Raw genomic sequence first — 18,992 nt, forward strand, 5'->3', positions numbered from 1 at the left:
CCTGATTGGTTCTCTGGTCAGGTGACAGCCAGGCTTACTGAACTTGTTAACCCTTTATAGTAAAAGAGATATAAAGTACTTCTGTGCTATTAACTTTTCTTATCTGTTTATGACACCTCTCTATAGCATGCTCTATCCCTGCAATTGTATTATTATTCATAAATATAAGAAATTGAAAACACATATGCCAACGGCTCCCTGACAATTTATAATTATTCCAAACTATTCATATTTTCCCTTAATTTCTGTATTCTCAAGCTAAAAAATGTCAGTATCATACTGTTATAGCACAGAAATAAAATTTCTCTTAAGTTTTCAGTTTGTCAGCAGGATAGAAAAGATCAGATGAGGAGGAGGATATTAGCAAGCTTCCAGTGGCTCTCAGAGACTTTGAGCCAGAAGTTTGCTTTACACAAGAGTAGTCCATTAAATGCAACAGGAATACTGCAGTACCTAAAACCTGCACATATACTATAGATGCAATTTAGCCTCTTATATATTATTGCGATTTTTACATTTAATTACTTATTGAGCTAAAAACCTGCATGTAACTAAATGCTGTTAAATTAGAGTAGAGAGAAAATATTACTGAGTTTAAAATACAGCATTAGAGATCTCGGAGACAAAAATCAGAGCTGTCCATGCAGTTTTAAGGGTCACCTATGACTGTAAATCCATCACTACACAAAAGTCAAATCTTGTGTAGTGAAGGTTCCTTTTGCCTATAAGACAAGCACTATTAAATGTGCATTTTCTGAGTACCGTAAAATTATTACAAACTGCAGCAAATCAGAAGAGAGGTATTATAGAAATATAGAACTACAGAATTATCTTGTGAAGAATGACAAGTTAATAAAAATCAGAAATTCAAAAATTTGTTTTGTTTTGTTTTTTAAAACGTACCACAGGTATCTATGAAGACATCTAAAAATTGATTATTTTCAAAAGTACCCCAAAAGAGATGCATAAAGTGCAATAAAACATACTTTTATGAAATATTAAATGAAGTATTTATGTACTATTTAAGCTGTCAGCCAGTCTCACACATTGGCACCTATTATCAACTTTCGTCTAACTGCTACACAAGCTCTGACATGTTTCCATTGCTATTATCATCATTCATTATCAGAAAGTTGTATAATCAGTTTGTTATAAAATTGAATTGTACTGTATTGTACTTACCTAGTCCTTTAGGAGTAATGCCACTGCTATCAGCAGGATTAACTACCCAGTAGTAGTATTTCAGTGTGTGCATTAGCTGTAATACTGTTCCTACTCTGCGTATGGTGGTGTAGATAGTAGCAGTGCCAATAAATTCAGCAGACAGATAGGTATACAGTGAAAGCTGCACCTAAAGAATAAAATTATAGCCCACAAATATAAAGTTAGATCTTATTTTCATATTAAATAGAGACGTTAGCAGTAAGTGAATTAAAATTATTATATAATGAGTGATTTTTCATCCCAATGGCTCATATTTTGGCTACTTAAAGTATGATTTTTCAGATTCTGCATTTAGTTTTCATTCTTACAGTCTTAAGCCACCATGCATGAAAAAAATGGCAGGTTGATTACTATTGGGGATGAATAATCATTTCTATCATATTTATCAACAGAGAAGATGAACAATTAAAAACTCAGTATACATGTTAGATGTAAAACGGCAAATTACAGGATTTTTTGCCTTTGGTTTAAAATTACAAATATTTAATACTGCATTTAAAAAAAGTAAGCTGCATTAATTACCATAGGTAAAGGAAAACTTGTGTGTCACTTTGCAGTACAAGAAGCAACAACACATTTACACTGTATACATACCTTTGCAGGGGTATGTATCCAAATAGCAGGATTAAAAAGGATGTGATCACACAATTGCTTCAGTAAAGGTGCGCCATGTGACAATCCATCCAGATATTTTGCAAAAGACAAAAATTGCTCCAGAACTGCCCTGGTTATATGAACTCTAGATGACTGAACAAAGAAAAAAAATCAGAAAAAATGTAAACTCTGTCTTAATACACTTTCTTCTTTTAGAGTAAGGCTGGAAGATTGCATGAAAATTTGAACTGGGGCAGTATTTACTAAGCACGAGTAAAAATGCTACATTCTTATTCTTAAAGACAAGAATAAAATCAGACAAATACATATACATTCTATAACTCATACTATTGGTTTTTCTCACAGTGAAGAAACAATTTTTTGGTCCATACAGTTTCCCAGTTCAAAAGATGAATATTGTGTTCACTAACAATTCATCTCAGTAATGGTCAAGATTTAAATGCTCCTTTTGGCTTACTGATAAGGTATCTGAATCTTATTAACTTCCACATTTGTTTTGAAACTATGCTCAAATATCTGCAGCTAAGATGATTTTTTCCTGTTTTCTCCATTTTATTTTCCTCCATATCATAGTCAGTCTTCCACTCTTTGCAGTGTTGTGCCTTGTTAATTCCTTTTGAAGTCTTCAGCATCTCTTCAGTTCTGTGAAACACTTAAATATTTTATGGTGGAACATTTTTTTTTTCCAAGTCAATGGGTGTCTCAATACAACTGAGCAAGCAGGCTTTTGTTTTTAAACCTATAGAGTAGTTTGAAGTTTGATTTTTTTTCTTACTATCTTTTTATTTGAAGGAGCCTTCAGTTTCATAGCATACAGTGTAAAATCATGGATGAAGTGCTGTTTTCTCACTTGAAGTGATATGACATTAGATCCATTTTACATGTTTGTTTCTTGTTTGTTTTTTTAGTAAAAAAGAGAAACCAATAGCGTTGAGCAGCAACACAATGCCATTGTAAAGGTATCATTTATTTTTAACGTTCTAAGTCTATTAACTGAGAAAATATGGTATATTACTTAACAAGTAAAAGATTTTTTTTTTCTAGTTGTCAGTGCTGCAACTCAGCCTGAGATCTGAGACTTAAGATAGGTTCTTTCTTCCTTTGTATTATTGTAGCACCTAGCAGTATGTCTACACAGCATAATGGAGCAAGACTTGGAGCTCAGGCTCTGAAGACTAGGGAGTAGAGTGGGCTTCAGAGCCTGAGATGCAATTTCAAAACTATCTATACAACTATTTTTTAGAGTGCTAGCACAAGCCCACTAGCCCCAGTCTATCAACCCAGACTTGGAGGGTTGCTTCAAAATGTTATGTAAACACACCTTAGGAGGCCTAGTCACAGACCATGACTCCACTGTGATAAACACTGTACAAACACAAAACAAAAAAATGGTCCCTGCCCAAAAGAACTTACAATCTAGGTATAACACAAGACAGACAGACAATGGAGTATAAAGGAAACAATCAGACACTACTGGTGATAGGCAGTGGTCACAGCACACCAGCAGCCTAATGGTTGTAAATTATTTTGTAGACATTATGGCAAATTAGAGTTTTGAATGTAGATAATCAGGTAACTTTGTGCATGTTTATGTGGAGCTACTCCAAAGCATGAGGGGTAGCATGGGAGGAAGCATGAAGCTGTTTGAAAATTTAACATGTGGGCTATAGGGGCTGGCATCATGCATGGACCAGTTGGAGGCAAGAGTCAACCTCTTGATCACAAATCATGTGGTAGGCAGAGTGGGAATAATGCATCACCACCAGTAAAACCATTTTGCAACTGACACACAGATAAGAGTTCATTTGACGCACAGGTCAGAAAATAATCTCTCTTCATTCACTTCTCTATTCTATTCAGTCATATGCACGTAATTGTACAGAACTCTATAGTAAGAATAGTGAGGCTAGATATCAGATGAAAAAATAATAATAATTCTCCTATAGCTGCAAGTTTGACAGGAGCATTTATCAGGGAAGTAAGAGAGGCGGTTACTTACCTGTAACTGGAGGTTCTTCAAGATGTGTGATCCCTATTTGGATTCTAAACGTGAGTGGACATGTGCGCAATGTGCTGGCACTGGAAGGTTTCACAGCAGAGTCCATTAACTCGCATGCGTCATGTATCACCTCGTACTTCCATCTGAGGTTATAATAGGCCATGTGGGTTGACGCCTCTCCATTACCCCTCTTACTGCTGAATATTCTGGTGTGGAGCAGAGGAGCTATTGGAATCCAAATAGTGACAACACATCTTGAAGAACCTCCAGCTACAGGTAAGTAACCACCTCTTCTCCTTCAAATGATGGTCCCTATATGGATTCCAAATGTGGGTGAGTGGCAAGCAGTGATCAGCCTGGAGGGTGGGTGTGGGAATGTGGGTGAAAGTACTGAGTGCAATACAGTTTGGCCTACTCCTGCATCTGCTGCTGCTGCGTGGGCAATGGTGTAATGTGAGGTGAAAGTGTGCACAGGTGACATGGCTGCTTGAGCCTAGGTAGAGTGTGCCACGACACCATCAGGTTGCCTCATGCTGCTGAATGTTTAACATTCCTGGATGCACCCAGAGACCCATTTGGAAATGAGTTGTGAGGAGACAGTGTGGCCCTTGCATCATTTGGCAATTGCTAACAAAGAGCTATGATGATGTTTGGAAGTCAAGAGTTTGTTGCAGACATCAAGGGAGTGGAGAAGTCTGTCCACAGTTGAGGTGTAGGGTTTAGGGTAAAAAACTGAGGTGTACACACTGATTGAGGTGGAACTTAGACACCACCTTAGGAAGTAATTTAGGGCATAGATGCAAAGACACTTGTCTTTGTGGAATATGGTGTACGGGGACTGAGCCATCATGGCCACTAGTTCACTGACCCATCTAGCCAAGGTAATGGCCCGTAAGAAGATTACCTTCATGGAGAAATATGAAAGGGAGGGCATCACCAGGAGTTCAAAGGGTAGGGTTTTCTGAGAGTGGCAAGAACAAGATTAAAGTCCCACAAGGCTGTGAGTTTTTGTACTGATGGGAAGGTGTAGAAAGGCCTTTTAGGGAACAGACTGTGGTAGGGTGTGTAAACACAGAAATGCCATCCATTGGGCTGAGGAAGGCACTGAATGTCACCAGCTGGACACATATGGAGTTGAGGGCTAGGCCCGAAATCTTGAGTTTAAGAAGACAGTCTAGGACAATAGGTATGGATATTGTCATGAGTGGGTATTGCTGACTGTGTGCCCGGGAGGTGAAGCGCTTTCATTTCACTTGGTAGCAGGCTCTGGTGGATGTTCTTCTGCTTTGGGTAAGGATACAATGCATTGGGGTGGAGAAGGCCCTGCCAGAGCTTGAGCTCCATCCAAAAACAAAGCTGTGAGGTGAAGAGGGCTAGGATGCCGGAGCTGCCCCTGGTCTTGAATAAGAAGATCCAGCTGTGTGGAGAGGCAGAGTGATGTGCAGGCAGACCAGTTCAGGAGGTCCATGAACCAGCACTGTCATGGCCAAAATGGGGCTGTGAGTATCACCCTTGCTCGATCCTGATGAATCTTGCAGATGGGTTGCAGGAGGAGGGAAAGGAAAAAGGATGTCGTCCTGTGAGTCATCTCCCACCACCCCTCTGGAGCAATAGAAGGCAAGTTAGCAGTTCTCACAGATGGCAAAAAGGTCCAAACATGAGGTGCCCCACTCATGGAAGCGGTATTGGAATGTGGTGTTGTGCAATTCCCATCCATGGTTCATATAGAGCATCCTGCTGAACATGTGGGCGAGGGAGTTTGGGTGCCCAGGAGGTATGTGGCTTACAGCGTGACTGGTGTTGATGCACCAGGTCCATAGGCGGATGGACTCTGAAGAGAAGAGAAGAGACCTGGCACCTCTCTGTTTGCTGATGTAAATCACTGCTGCTATGTTGTTGGAGAGTAATTGGATGAGCTTGGCTTGGATGAGGGGGAGGAATGCATGGCAGGCAAGCCAGACAGCCCTCCTCTATAGAGCATTTATGTGCATCTTGGCCTATCGAGGCATCCACAGTCCCTGTGCCATGTAACAGGTAGGTGAGCTTCCCAACCTGCAAGGGAGGCATCTGTTATCATGTCTCGTGGTATGGGAGGGGTGAAGTGGACACCTATCAGGACTTTGAAGGGTCAGACCACCAGGTGAAGGATGTCAACACCTGCTGTGTGATGAGGACTGTTATCTACCTGCTCTGTGTTTGGTTGGTAGATGGAGAGGAGCCAGAGTTGCAGGCAATGCATGGGAAGGTAAGTGTGGTGTCAGTAAGGGAACACACTGCCATGTGGCCAAGAAGAGAAAGAGTGGCAGAATGTGACCTGGGGCTTGCAGTGCAGATCTGTGATTAGGGTCATAAGGATGGCAAAGCAGTCCGTTGGCAGGAAGGCTTGTGCAGCAACAGAGTCCAGCCATGCTCCAATGAAGGCACTGGTCTGTGTATGTATGAGAACTGATTTCTCCATGTTGATACAAATGCCAAGAGATGCAAGGAGAGCATGGATGGTGGAGAGGAGGGTTTTATGGGAGCATTCAACAAGGAGCCAGTCATCCAGGAAAGGAAAGATGAAGTAGCCAAGACGGTGCATGCGTGTGACTATGACAGAGAAGACTTTGCTGAAGTCTCATGGAGACATCGCTATGCCAAAAGGTAGGACCCCGAACTGGTAGTGGCTGGGTTCAACTTGGAATCAGAAACTTTCAATGGGTTGAGTGAATATCTATGTGAAAACAGGCATCTCATGTTGAGATCCATGAATCAGGCTTTGCGGGGGAAGGGATGGGATAAATCGCCTCATCTGGGGAGGAAGAGGCATCATTCCACCTCTCCTTCCTTCTCCATATACACCAATGGGATGAGTGATAGGAAGCCATGAACAGAGCAGGGCGAGTCCAGTAGGAGTGGCAGGGCTGCAACTGAGCCAACAGTAAGAGTCACCAGAGGACTGTATACCACAGCTCTGCAGTGGGGTGATAAGCCAAGGAGGTCATTGCCATGAATCTGGACTGTGGGGGGGGGGACTGGGAGAATAAGGGTTCTGGTTCCGAGAAACCTTCAGACTTGAAGGGTGGGAATGGTGGAGCCATCAGTACCGTTGGGGGCTCCAGTAGAAACAGTAAGGGTTCATCTACTGAAGAAGCCTGGTGGTCCCAAAAGCAGGGGAGAGCCTGGGTAAGTGAGAAGCAGCTCCTTAGCAGACAACAGTGGGGTCATGCAGCCAGGAGTGCAAGGGGCCTCGCAGGACAATGCCAAGGGTCCAGCTGGTGTAGATGACACTGGCAGTGCAGGGATCAAAGCCGGCATTTCACCAGCAGGTCCTATTTATGCTTCTCCTTACACTCCAGCCAGAGCAGCTTAGGAGCTGGGGCAGCCAGGTACACACACGACAGTTCCGAGAGGCAATGCTGTATTTGTGGGCATTCCTGGATGGGCACCTGCCCTTACACCCATGGCCATGCTTCTCAGTCTCATGGCGGGACTTGTTCAACATCACTGGTAACGTTGGATCTGGCACCCGAGAAGTGAACAGGGGGTGGAAGGAGAAGAGAGGGTCACTTGCTGTCCTGTAAGGCACATTTAGACCTAAACTATGGCAAGGCCTTCTGTTTTACACATAAAGGAATAATGAAGCATTTCCAGATAATGAAATTAAATATTTGCATTGTAATAATTTTATAAACGAACCAGAAAGTGAAAATGTACTTACTAAAATCTGCCTTGAACCAAGGCTGCAGATCGTTGAACTACAATGCATAGCCACTAGAAAGCTCATTTCACTTTTATTTGCTTGTAACCATTTTGTCTTTATCCCTTGTACTTGAAGTCACTTAAAATCTCTCCTGTTAATGAGCTTGTTTTTTATTGAAATGACTTAACTCCAGCTGAGACAACAAGCTGCTGTGTTTTTGTCTCTTTAAAGGAGCAACAAACCTTATTTATTCTTTGAGTGTTCAAGAAGAGAACTGGACACTTCAGCGAAGACAGTTTTGGGGAAATTCAGGACTCAAAGTGTGTTGGGGTCACTTGTCTAGCAGTAACCCAGGGTGGTGGATATCAGAGTTGGGCTCTTGTGCTGCAGGCAGGCTGCGGGGTCAGAGTGATGAACAGGGTTATACAGCACAGAGGCACTCAGGGAACTGCAGCATGCTTGTCTGCTATCCACAGCTACAGAGTATGTAAGGCACACAGGGTTACAGGGTAGGCAGTGACAATCTCTGACTGGCCTGGATTGCACCTCAAATTGTGACAGCTAGGTAACACATTTCACCTAAATTTATCTGGTTGAAACCATGTAGGGAGTCTCCTAGTATCGCCCTCAATCAGCTAAATTGCTGTAAAAAGTGTTAACCTACATCTACACTAAGGAAATGGTTCTGGTTAGATTGAGATTATCTAGACCAAACCTGACCTCTTTTACTAATCTACACCATGGTGATGGGCAGCAATATAAAATCCCTAACATTGTTCAGGATTATTAACATTGATCTTTACGTCTCCCAAGTCCCTTTCTCCCACTGGCATGTATTATAAAAAGAACATGAATGTACAGAAGAATCCAAAAGCAAGGCATTCTGATATATATCATTTTTAACTTGTATGCATAAACATTAACCATAGATATTAAAGCTCTATTGATTTGACAGAACTGTAACTCTGAACTTTGCAATTAAATCTCAAACTTTACATTGTGACAACTGCTTGACAATCACCCAAGCCTCTCAAATGAAAATACATTTTTTAAAAAATCAAAATTGAAGACCATTTCACCCTCAAAACAAAACCTTACCAAAACCAAACAGTTTTCCAAACCTCTCATGTAAAACAAGTGGAGGGAAAAAAAACAAACAGAAGAATCCAACTGTTCTATTACTGAAATTCCATGATGGACATTGATTACAGAACAACATAAAAATGACAAACCTGAAGGTGGGTATTTGATCATTCATTAGAGTGTTTGCAAATTGCCAAAAGTATTTTAGACTAAGTTTAAATTTTCAAATTTATAAAAAGATACATTATAAAGGAACACATGTTCAAGATTAGATTTTTAATTAAGATTAGAATATTAAAATAGAACAAGAAAATACAGAACAGCTAATGGTATTTTTAACAAGAATTATGGCACAGTCTTTTAGAATTAAAAAAAAGCTTTTTAATTCTTCTATTCCTTTTTAAATAGAAAAATCCTAACTAAATTTAAATCTCCAAATAACGAAGATTAAATCAGGGACGAATTGGGCTTTATATGATGGCTGGTATGTTCATTTGGAATTTGTGACCTAATATTAGTTTTCTGGAAGGAATAATTCGTCAGAGCATCCTTTCCTATCACTGACCAATAAGGAGAAAAATGGTGAAAAGTCTTGATGGTGGATCTCGCAAGTCCTGGCAGGCAGGGAAAGGGGGGAGAAATTAAAAAAAAACTCTTGCTCTGGGGGACTGACATTTTTCATTCACCTTGTGTCTTGTGTGTTTTGGAGTATCCTTTAAACACTTTCAGCAACATATTGCACACTCGTAGGCCTAGATCATCATAATTAAAATAAAAGTAACTTCCAAAGGGACTAGACAAATTGAGTTTTATCTTCCTTCCAGAGGCTTCCCAGTGTTTTACTAACCTTGCACAGCCTTCCACAGTACAGAAGCCATCTGGCAAGGAAAGCAACTGAATTATGAATAAAATGCTCTTAAGAGAAGGGTCTTAAACTTAATCACAATGATTTGCAAATGCCTTGAAACATGAGGATTTGTAGTCAGTCTTAAAAAAAAAAAAAAAAAAAGTGTTATCCTAGCTAAAATAAATGGTGTATGTGGCCATTCTGGCACTGACAGCACTATCACAGATGTTTGTCAACTCAACTCATGCAGCTGGTCAAACTTGATCTGATGCTCAGAATGCAAAAGGTGGTGGAAATTATACCCTTATATATCAGTCATTGCCTTCTTTGAATTTCAGGTTGGAACTCACCTCTCCTATGGTGATAAACCATCTCTGCTGGTCCACCCTCAGAAACCAATGGAACCAGTAAATTTTCACGAGGTTTTACGTGAAAATACTGTTACATTACGAGACCCACATTTATGATTTAATGAAATTTTATAAAACATTTTGTTCCCAACTATCAATGAAGTTTCCTAAGTTTCCTCCTTCACACCTTCATCATAGGTCATCTAAGTTTACAGTAACTGGAATAGGCAGTAGAGTGACTAGAGTGCTAGTGGTTTCAAGTCTAGGGCTCATTAAAGTGCTTTTAAAGTCTTTTGCCTTGGCAGCATAAGGCAAGGAACATTTATTTTGCTTCACAATAGCATCTACTAAGTTTCAGTCAGTGATTTTGTTTCAAGTAGTGGACAGCTTGGCTATTCTAAACTGTCTCCACTTGACTGCCGATACAAATACCTTCCACTATGAGGAAAATTACTTTGACAACTAATTTTCAAGAATTTGGTCTGAATGATCTGGCACCATGGGAGCAAGGTAAGTTCTGGAGGGAACAAATGCTACATCTCTGCTTGGAGGTGTTGGGATCATTTGTTCCAACAGCATGGGTTTGGATGATATGTTGTTCTTGGTTGACAACTACTTGTAGGCCAGTACTAGATCTATTACTGGTAGAGAAGTCCATCCCTTCCTGAGTCAAGGAGGCAGCTGGTGGAGCACATTTGACAAGAACTCCTCAGGTTTCGGATTCACTACTCATCCAATCATAAATAACCCAAGCTTAGTGAACTTCAGGACATGATGCAAGACTCATTTGTTTTTCCTAGATATGAAGAAATGGGAAGACTTTGGAAGGAGACTGCTCTTGATGGTAGCCCATTCTTTATTATTATTGTTTTGTTAGTTAATGGTTGAAGGGACATTACAGCATTCATCTATTCAAAACTGTATATTTAAGGAATTTTCATGGGTGCCTAGAATAAGAGAGAGTTACTCCTTTTGATGTGGATTTTACATATAAATAAAATGAAATTATAAAAACAAACAAACTGGAGGAACTTTTAAAGCAGGGGTCGGAAACCTCTGGCATGCGGCTCACCAGGGTAAGCACTCTGGCGGGCCGGGTCAGTTTGTTTACCTGCCATGTCAGCAGGTTCGGCCGATCGCAGCTCCCACTGGCTGCGGTTCGCCATCCCAGGCCAATGGGGGTGGCAGGAAGCCGTGGCCAGCACATCCCTCACCCACGCCACTTCACGCCGCCCCCATTGGCCTGGGACAGCGAACCGCATGCTTACCCTTGCAAACTGCATGCCAGAGGTTGCCGACCCCTGTTTTAAAGAGTGCCCACTATGTTTAAACTTAGCTTTCCAGTTCTACACAGGATTTGAGCGGTAAGACTTATCTGAGCTTAAAGGGAAGTTACTAATAAATTTGAGGAAAGAGAAAAGGGATCTCTGAACATTAGTATATGACATGAACTATCAGGCTGGAAAAGAAGAAAGGCACCCTGAAAACAGCATATAAAATATTCAAAATTACAGAACTTCCTAGATACTTACTAACACAGAGAACTAAAAGACTAGTAGCACAAAAAAATACATGATTGAAAATACTGTATTCAGCTAGGTTTTCAGAATGATAGTATTAATACTAAGAATAATATTATTACTTACCTTTTCAAGGAGGTAGCCAATGACTAAAAAGCCTTTTCCACCCAGCATTTGTTCTTGCATGGCTACTGAACTCTTAAGAAGTTCGACCAGGAAAGCCAAAAGGGTGGCACTGCATGTAAAGTACAGGCATTAATCAGATTAAAAATGTTCTAAAAGCAATCTTTTGTGTTTTCACTAGTTACCAGTTATTAAGTGAGAAGAAACAAAAATAAAGTTCACTTTAAGCCTAAGTATGAGACTAGAAATTTCACATTTTATATTGAACAGTTTTTAGTCAGTCAATTATTCACATATTACATCACTTTTGTGATCATATTCAAACTAGGAGTGATGATCATCTACGTCAACTCTCCTACTTTGGCCAGGACTGTCCCAGGTTTTAAACACTCCCTTCCAGAACTTGCTATCAAAGTCTTGGGCAGTTGGATGAGGCAGGAAATGATGAGTGAGATCCAGCTGACAGATCTAGATCGGTGTAGACGAGGGCTGCCTCAGCAATTTTTTTAAACCTCAAAATCAAGAGAATCTTGTAAATTTCAGACTAAACTTGTGGCCACTCTACACCATCACTCCAGTCTCAATGGTTACTACTAAAGCTGATATGTATTCATGCAGGCAATACTATCCAGAACATAGCACAATGGAGCTATGGTGTTGAGTGTTTCCTTCATACTTCCTTCCAAACAACCCTGAGGACACAGTCCAGGCATCAATATCTGGCCACACAACATGGTGCAACTTAGTATGGGCTAAAGATCAGTTTCATCTGTTTGGAAAAGTGTAAAGAAGAGGCCAGTCCAGGAGAATCAAGGAAACCAGCCTCCAGGCCAGTAGTGCTTAGCCCCTCTCTGCGAATGAGGTGCTTAGCTGGGATGAAGAGACAAAAAAAGGGGTCACAAAAGGAACAGAAGAAAAGGTGGAGAGACTACAGAAGACAGACTTGCCAAAACAAAGGTGAAAATATATATTGTGAGGACCTGGGGTGATAGACAAAGGGATGTGTGAGAAACCAATTAATTGAGAGGGAGAAAAAAAAATCAAACAACAAAGCTGGGTCAGAGCAACGTAGCAAGGAAAATTAATGCATTAATAAGGTGGAGTCAGAGGAAGAGAAAAATGCATTCGCCTGTTGTTCAGAAGTACACAGAAGGGGAAAAATAGGAACTCATGGCAGAGATTAAAAAGGAGCATATTTTTTTCATGGGATGATTTTTTAAATAAGCCAGGGAACTGTTGGATTGTTGCGAGTGAACTATATAGTGTACTAAAGGCAGGGGCCTTAAATATAGGGCTTCTAAAACAAAAGTAACAAAAATTCATTCAAATTTAGAGGCAAATATCTATTTGTTCCCATATATTTAGTTTGTTATATGAATTCTTCCTGGAAAATTAATCTGTGTATTGGCAACTGTGGAAGAATGAATTAAAGAAAATATCAACCCTACACTTTACAAATTTAAATTTTACTTAAAGAATCTAACTGAAGGTTCTACTGCTCCTCAAACACAACTTATTTTGGAAAAGATTTTGAGACCAGGTAATCCACGTCAGCACCAAAAAAATTACCAGCATGATGAGGGAAACAGGAAGCAGTATTCCTGATGAGCAGCGCTGAGATGAAAGTATACAGTGTAGTCAGAATGCATGCTGTGAACAGGATATAGTGTCTTGTCTTGCTTTATTATTGTACAATAATCAGTATAAAACTACACACAGTATCCTCTACAAATTATCAGCAGTAAAGAACACAGACAATATCCAATTACAGTACTCAAAAGCTTTTAATCAAATCAGTCTGTCAAACTGTCACTGATTTCAAATAAGGTAAAATTAATCAGCTTTATTATTTATCCTGATAGAAAAGCACTGTATTTTATTAAGTATATCTATAGTGAACAACTTTACTCTTTAGCAGCTCAGGAGAGGCAAACTGTGTCTTACAAAAAACTGACATATACAACATTTCAGATTGACATATATTTAGAAATATAATTGTTTAAACCAGTCAGAACCTAATATGCCAATCCTGCATAGATTTTATACCTGTACTTAATACTATGCACTGTGAATACTCCCTTTTTCTTCAACAGGACTGCTCACTATGCGTGTAAAGTTAAGGAAAAGCATAAATCATTGTGAGCTTAAGCCCTAGAATGATTTTTTTGCTGGTGGCCTACTGTGTGTCCCTGGGCAAGTTACTTCACCTCTCTGTGCCTCTAACCATTTGTTCATCTTGTCTATTTTGATTGTAAGATCACTGATAAAGAATTACTCTTACTATATATTCATACTGTCTTTAGAACAATAGGGCCCCAGTCTCGTATGAGGCCTCTGGGCACTACTATAATGTAAATATATACGACAACTACCACCACAATAAACACATGGTATTTTATGGGGAAAAGCCATTAGTATCATATACAGTATAAATCAAATCTTTGAGAGAACATGTTAATGGGCCACTGCAAACCTAAAATAATTAAAATTACAAGTACCAGAGAAATTAGAGGTTAAATAGAGCCATCTCACATTCACCTAAAGATATAACCATTAAGAAGTTTGGGGCACATTCTGTATAAGACACAACAAAGTTGACTACCTTTAGCCTCACAGTTAAACATAATAGAGAAAAAATGGTTTATGTATATTACCAAACAGAACACAGAGCTATTAAGGAGCGTCTAACATGTCAAATGATATAAGAAAGATCTGTAAAGTCACTTCACAAATAGTTGTTTTTAAACTGCCATTACATATACAGTATAGAAATTAAATGATTAAAGGAAAGGACAGAAAAATTATATGCTTGGCCTGAATTTGTTGTGGAAGTCTTGCATACACATTTCAGCCATTGGCTTGGGAAAGGGACAGACTACATTAATTTATATTTTGTACAGGAGCTGTTATTTAAAGAAAAGAGGACAGACAGGTCTTTCTTCTTTTATACACTGTACATTATCTAACATGTATGTTTTATACTATGGAAGGTTTTATCTGGCTACCTGAAGGACCTAACTAATACACAGATGTGAAAGTTACTTCCTTTCAACCCCCTCTGTAAGTTCCACTTTAACACTTATTGAGACTGACTTCCCAACCAAGCATAGATAGTATTAGAACAAACAAGTAATCACTCTCTCTGACACTGAATTATAAGGGCCTTGTTTGAGAAGATATCTTCTCATCAGGAGGATTAGGCCCCTAGTTTTTAATACTGTATAATTCTAGAGCTAGTCAAACTAACAGTTAATTGTATTAAGTCGGCCATTCAAAATATTAGCAAATATAGCTATAGCTGAAGCCTTTAACGTATAAAATTTATTTTATCAGTAGAACCATGAAGCCAAAAAGAAGCTTTAAAAATGGTTACTGTTAACATAATGGAAGTAATATTGTTTAGAAGGCCATCTTCCAAGATGAACATTTTTCAAACAGAATTTAACAAACTTACCAGTAACTAAAATGCATCGGATTGCTGCAGGGCTCACATTAAACTTGCAAAATTCTGTGCACTGCTATACAAAATTTCTCTCAATTCTTGCCTATTTCCAACTCCCCTATATACAAAGGCAAATATAAAGGATAATTCAGCCCATTCCTACATCTCCTCTATACCATGTCCCATCTAGAACACATCAGGTTGCCTGCACAACAGCTAAAATATACGATGAATAATCTACTACAATAACTTTTTTTTCCCACAAATGTACCAAAAAGTGCACTCTTGGAAGGGTAAGAAAGCTTTTAATCAGAAGGGTGGAGATATTTATCAGAAAATATATGTGCTATGGGAATAACTTATGGGCTCAACAGAGAGACAAAGATATCCTTTATATTTGCACTTGCGCCTAGATTATATAGGAAAAATAGCCAACAACATAATTTGTTTTGTCATATGCATCATAAATTTAGTCACATTAACTATCTAACTTCTCTATAAACTGATTTCCTTCATTCAGAAACATGATTTAATATGAATCCCTATCATGGTAAATCATCTTCTCTTGAAATGTTACCAAAAAGCTACTTAGCAATGCCACCCCTTAAACAGAAGGATGATAGTTTTACCACTTACAGTCATTAAAAAACAGATTTTGGATAATGGGTTTCATAATTCCAGAATGTGATAATCCTCATTCTTAAAAAAACCAAAAAAAGCATTAACTTTTGCTCGTGACATGTAATGCAATCAAAATAGCTTCTTGTATAGTTCCTTCAAGTTGCGTATTCAGACCCCAAAACATTTTCAAGTATAAAGACAATTCATTTGTAACATTTGAAGATCCCAGCCGTATGGTCTATACTGAGTGAATCAATGAACAATAGGCAACTTTCTTTAACAAACTCTAAAATGAATGTTTCCTCCTTTGTGAGCAATTTATTATTGCTTTATGGATCTAAAACAATATTTGATTAACTGGAGAACTTGCTCTTAAATGGGCTGAAATTTCACTATGTCCCTTACAGACCAGATCACCTAACAGACATATTATGTATCCATATCAAATAACAAATGCTTCAATAGAAATCTGGGGAGGAGTAGAGGGAGGGTTTGTAATATAACAAGAATAATAATAATAATAATAATACATTGCAGAGATAAACCTGGCAGAGTCTGTGTTAGTGAGGGAGAGTTCTAAGTCTACAAATCAACCACAGATGGTAAAAGAAACTTTGGTCACTGTTGTTTTCTGAGACTATGAAAATTGATTCTATAACAGCTTGAGAAGGTGAGCCATTGATTTAAAATAGAAAATAGAGGAAAAAGTCATGCTGTACCTAAATTCTTCTATTTTTCCCCTGCCCATCAGCAATTCCTCCATAAATTCAAAGCTACCAAACTGTCCCCTGGAACTGTACATTATTTAGGCAGTTGGATGTAAGAAAATTATAGAAGTGAGGTTTGATGGAAACAGAAAGAAGTGCTGTTGCAAAGGTCTCACAGTCTCCACTAACAGTATGACATGTACGTTGAGCAGATGTGAAAGGATGGAAAACTGCAACATTCTATATCTGGTTAACTTTGGAGAGGATTCATTAAAAACTAATCCCATTCAGATTTCCTAATTCCCAAAGAGGAAACAAAAGCATCAATTGATCTATTGTATCAAAAGATGTTAATATATTCACTAGTATTTACTAGACATAAAGAGAGAAAATTAACAGAAAGGAAAAATATATATAGTCCTACACCCAAAAGCTGTGTTCAGTTTTGACAAAGAAATTTACTAAACTACCTGGAGTTAACTTTTCCAATCCACTGACAGATACGATATTGATGAAGGTCTGTGATTTAGGGATAATTATAAAGAAGGTAACAAACTGGTAAAAGTCTAACATCTGTAACATTTTTCAACAAGAGTTATTGCTGTTGGGAAAGGGTTAAATGAGTTTTGCTGACTCACCACTTAATCTGCTTCACTTTAGAAATAATCATGCCAGAGGGAGAAGGTTTAAACTGATCTTCATTATCTTATTGTTCATTTTTTCGTTCATAAGATCAAACACAGGAAGAGGCCTTGTTTGGACCTTACTTACTGTGTTGATTGTGTTTGAGTGCAGGTTGGGAAAATTACCTACTTACAGAGTGCAAAATAGAATTGTATTAGGACTCTAAAGCTGAAGTCATCCTGCTGTGCATATTTGTAAGCATCCCTTTGTTCAGCTAATTAAATAGACTTGTTCAGATTTAATCGTGCCTTCTAAAACATGACAGTCATAAAACAGGAAGGGCCCCAATGCTTCCCATTATTACTCAATGGTGGAGCAATGGAGACATTCTGGGCTGTGTGTGTGTTCAGATGAGATCTTAACCAGGAGCAACAGTGGCTCCAGGCACCACCGCTCCAAGTGCATGCCTGGGGTGGTAAGCCACAGAGGGCAGCCTGCCAGTCCACGCAAGGGCAGCAGTCAGGCTGCCTTCAGTTGGCTTGCCTGCGGGAGGTCCATCGGTCCCGCAGATTCCATGGAAATTCAGCGGTGGGTACGCTGAAGCTGCGGGACCAGGGACCTCCCGCAGGTGCGCCGCCGAAGGCAGTCTGACTGCTGTCCTTGGGGCGGCAAAAAAGCTGGAGCCGCCCCTGACCAGGAGCAACTAGCTAGGTTAGTCTCCATATGCTCCTTCTGGTTTTCTAAGTTCCCTGTCCCCCTTCCACTTGCCTTCAATGTGTGTGGAGGAAGGGAGGGAAGGAGAATGCTTCTTCCTCTTTCCCTTCCCATCCTCTTCCCCTTTTCTTGTGCTGCAGGCTAGGGAGAACGGTATCACATTCTGGATCCAGCCATCAAAACCTGACCAACCATCACTGCTGCCACCGACTGTGGGGTAATGGGCCCAAAGTGATTAGCTCCTCCCTGCAGGAGATGGAGTGGGAAGGAGATTGCTATTATCTGCTGCCTGGCAAGTAGCCATTTAGGGCACTATGTTTCAGCCCCACCCTTCTCACCAATAATCTGGTTGCTGGATCTCCTTCAATGCCAGAGGCTAGGCTGTTTTGAGGTCTGAAAGGGACTTTTCCCATATAGCAAAACTGGTGAACTGTTATATGGGTTTTTACCATCAGTCCAGCATGTCTGTTTTGGGGGTTATATTACAACTGTTGCAATGTTGGCAGGTTGGTTGGTACATTAGAAAGGTCTGATATAAGGTCCCTGTAACTCAGTGAGCTGCTTTGATGTACATTAGCCCTCAGGACAGTACTAAGGAATTAGATGTCTCATGCAGCATGCAACTCCCCTCCTTCCATGTCTCCTATCTCCAGCATTAGAGAAGTGGGATGGAACCAGACTCTGACTTCCAGTCTGGGTTGCCGGGTTGAAGGTGTAGAGGGAGCACGGCCTTCATACCCATCCACACGTTCGTAGTGCCTGGGGCCATTAGAGCCAGTGGAGAACTACAATGGAACAACCCTCTCAGGCAGCTTAGAGTTGTTACCCCAGAAAAGGTAATAGTTTTAAATAAAGTTCCGGTCTCCATATTTAATCATATTGCAGTATGTGTCTCTCATTATTTCCATGACCACATCAATGAGTGGGACATATTAGTGATACAAAAAAATTCCAAAACCAAGATCAGAACAAGTATGCTCTTAACAATGTTGCTGTAAACTAGCAGATTAAAAGAAAGAAATCTGTGGTAAAAATTTGAGACACAAATGGACCCTCCCCATTTTGTTCTTCCCATGGTCCTAAATTCAGCTATACAATTCATGAGGCATAACTGTAAACTGCAAAGATAGGAACAAAGAAAAAACAAAAAGAACTGGATAAATTCAAAGTGGTTAAGTCCATTAATGGCTATTAGCCAGGATGGGTAAGGAATGGAGTCCCTAGACTCTGTCTGTCAGAAGGTGAAAATGGATGGCAGGAGAGAGATCACTTGATCATTACCTGTTAGGTTCACTCCCTCTGCGGCACCTGGTATTGGCCACTGTCAGGATACTGGGCTAGATGAACTTTTGGTCTGACCCAGTACAGCCGTTCTTATGTTCTTAAAAACAAAAAGACTAGAAAAACCACTGATACTGCAAGATATTTGATTGACGAAGGC

General features: G+C 39.7%; 1 protein-coding gene across 10 annotated transcripts in view; it reads right to left on the reverse strand.

The window, feature by feature from the left end:
• Positions 1-18,992, reverse strand: part of NBEA (neurobeachin) — an 862,398-nt gene that overhangs the window by 611,088 nt on the left and 232,318 nt on the right. For all 10 annotated transcript variants that reach the window (XM_075061639.1, XM_075061640.1, XM_075061634.1 and 7 more), the window contains exons 11-13: positions 11,447-11,555; positions 1,819-1,971; positions 1,183-1,351 (exon numbers count right to left, since the gene is read on the reverse strand). In XM_075061639.1, coding sequence (XP_074917740.1) covers positions 1,183-1,351; positions 1,819-1,971; positions 11,447-11,555 — 431 coding nt within the window. The remainder of the gene's footprint in view (positions 1-1,182; positions 1,352-1,818; positions 1,972-11,446; positions 11,556-18,992) is intronic.

Source organism: Chelonoidis abingdonii, chromosome 1 (genome assembly GCF_003597395.2).
Source record: "Chelonoidis abingdonii isolate Lonesome George chromosome 1, CheloAbing_2.0, whole genome shotgun sequence".
Taxonomy (NCBI): Eukaryota; Metazoa; Chordata; order Testudines; family Testudinidae; genus Chelonoidis; species Chelonoidis abingdonii.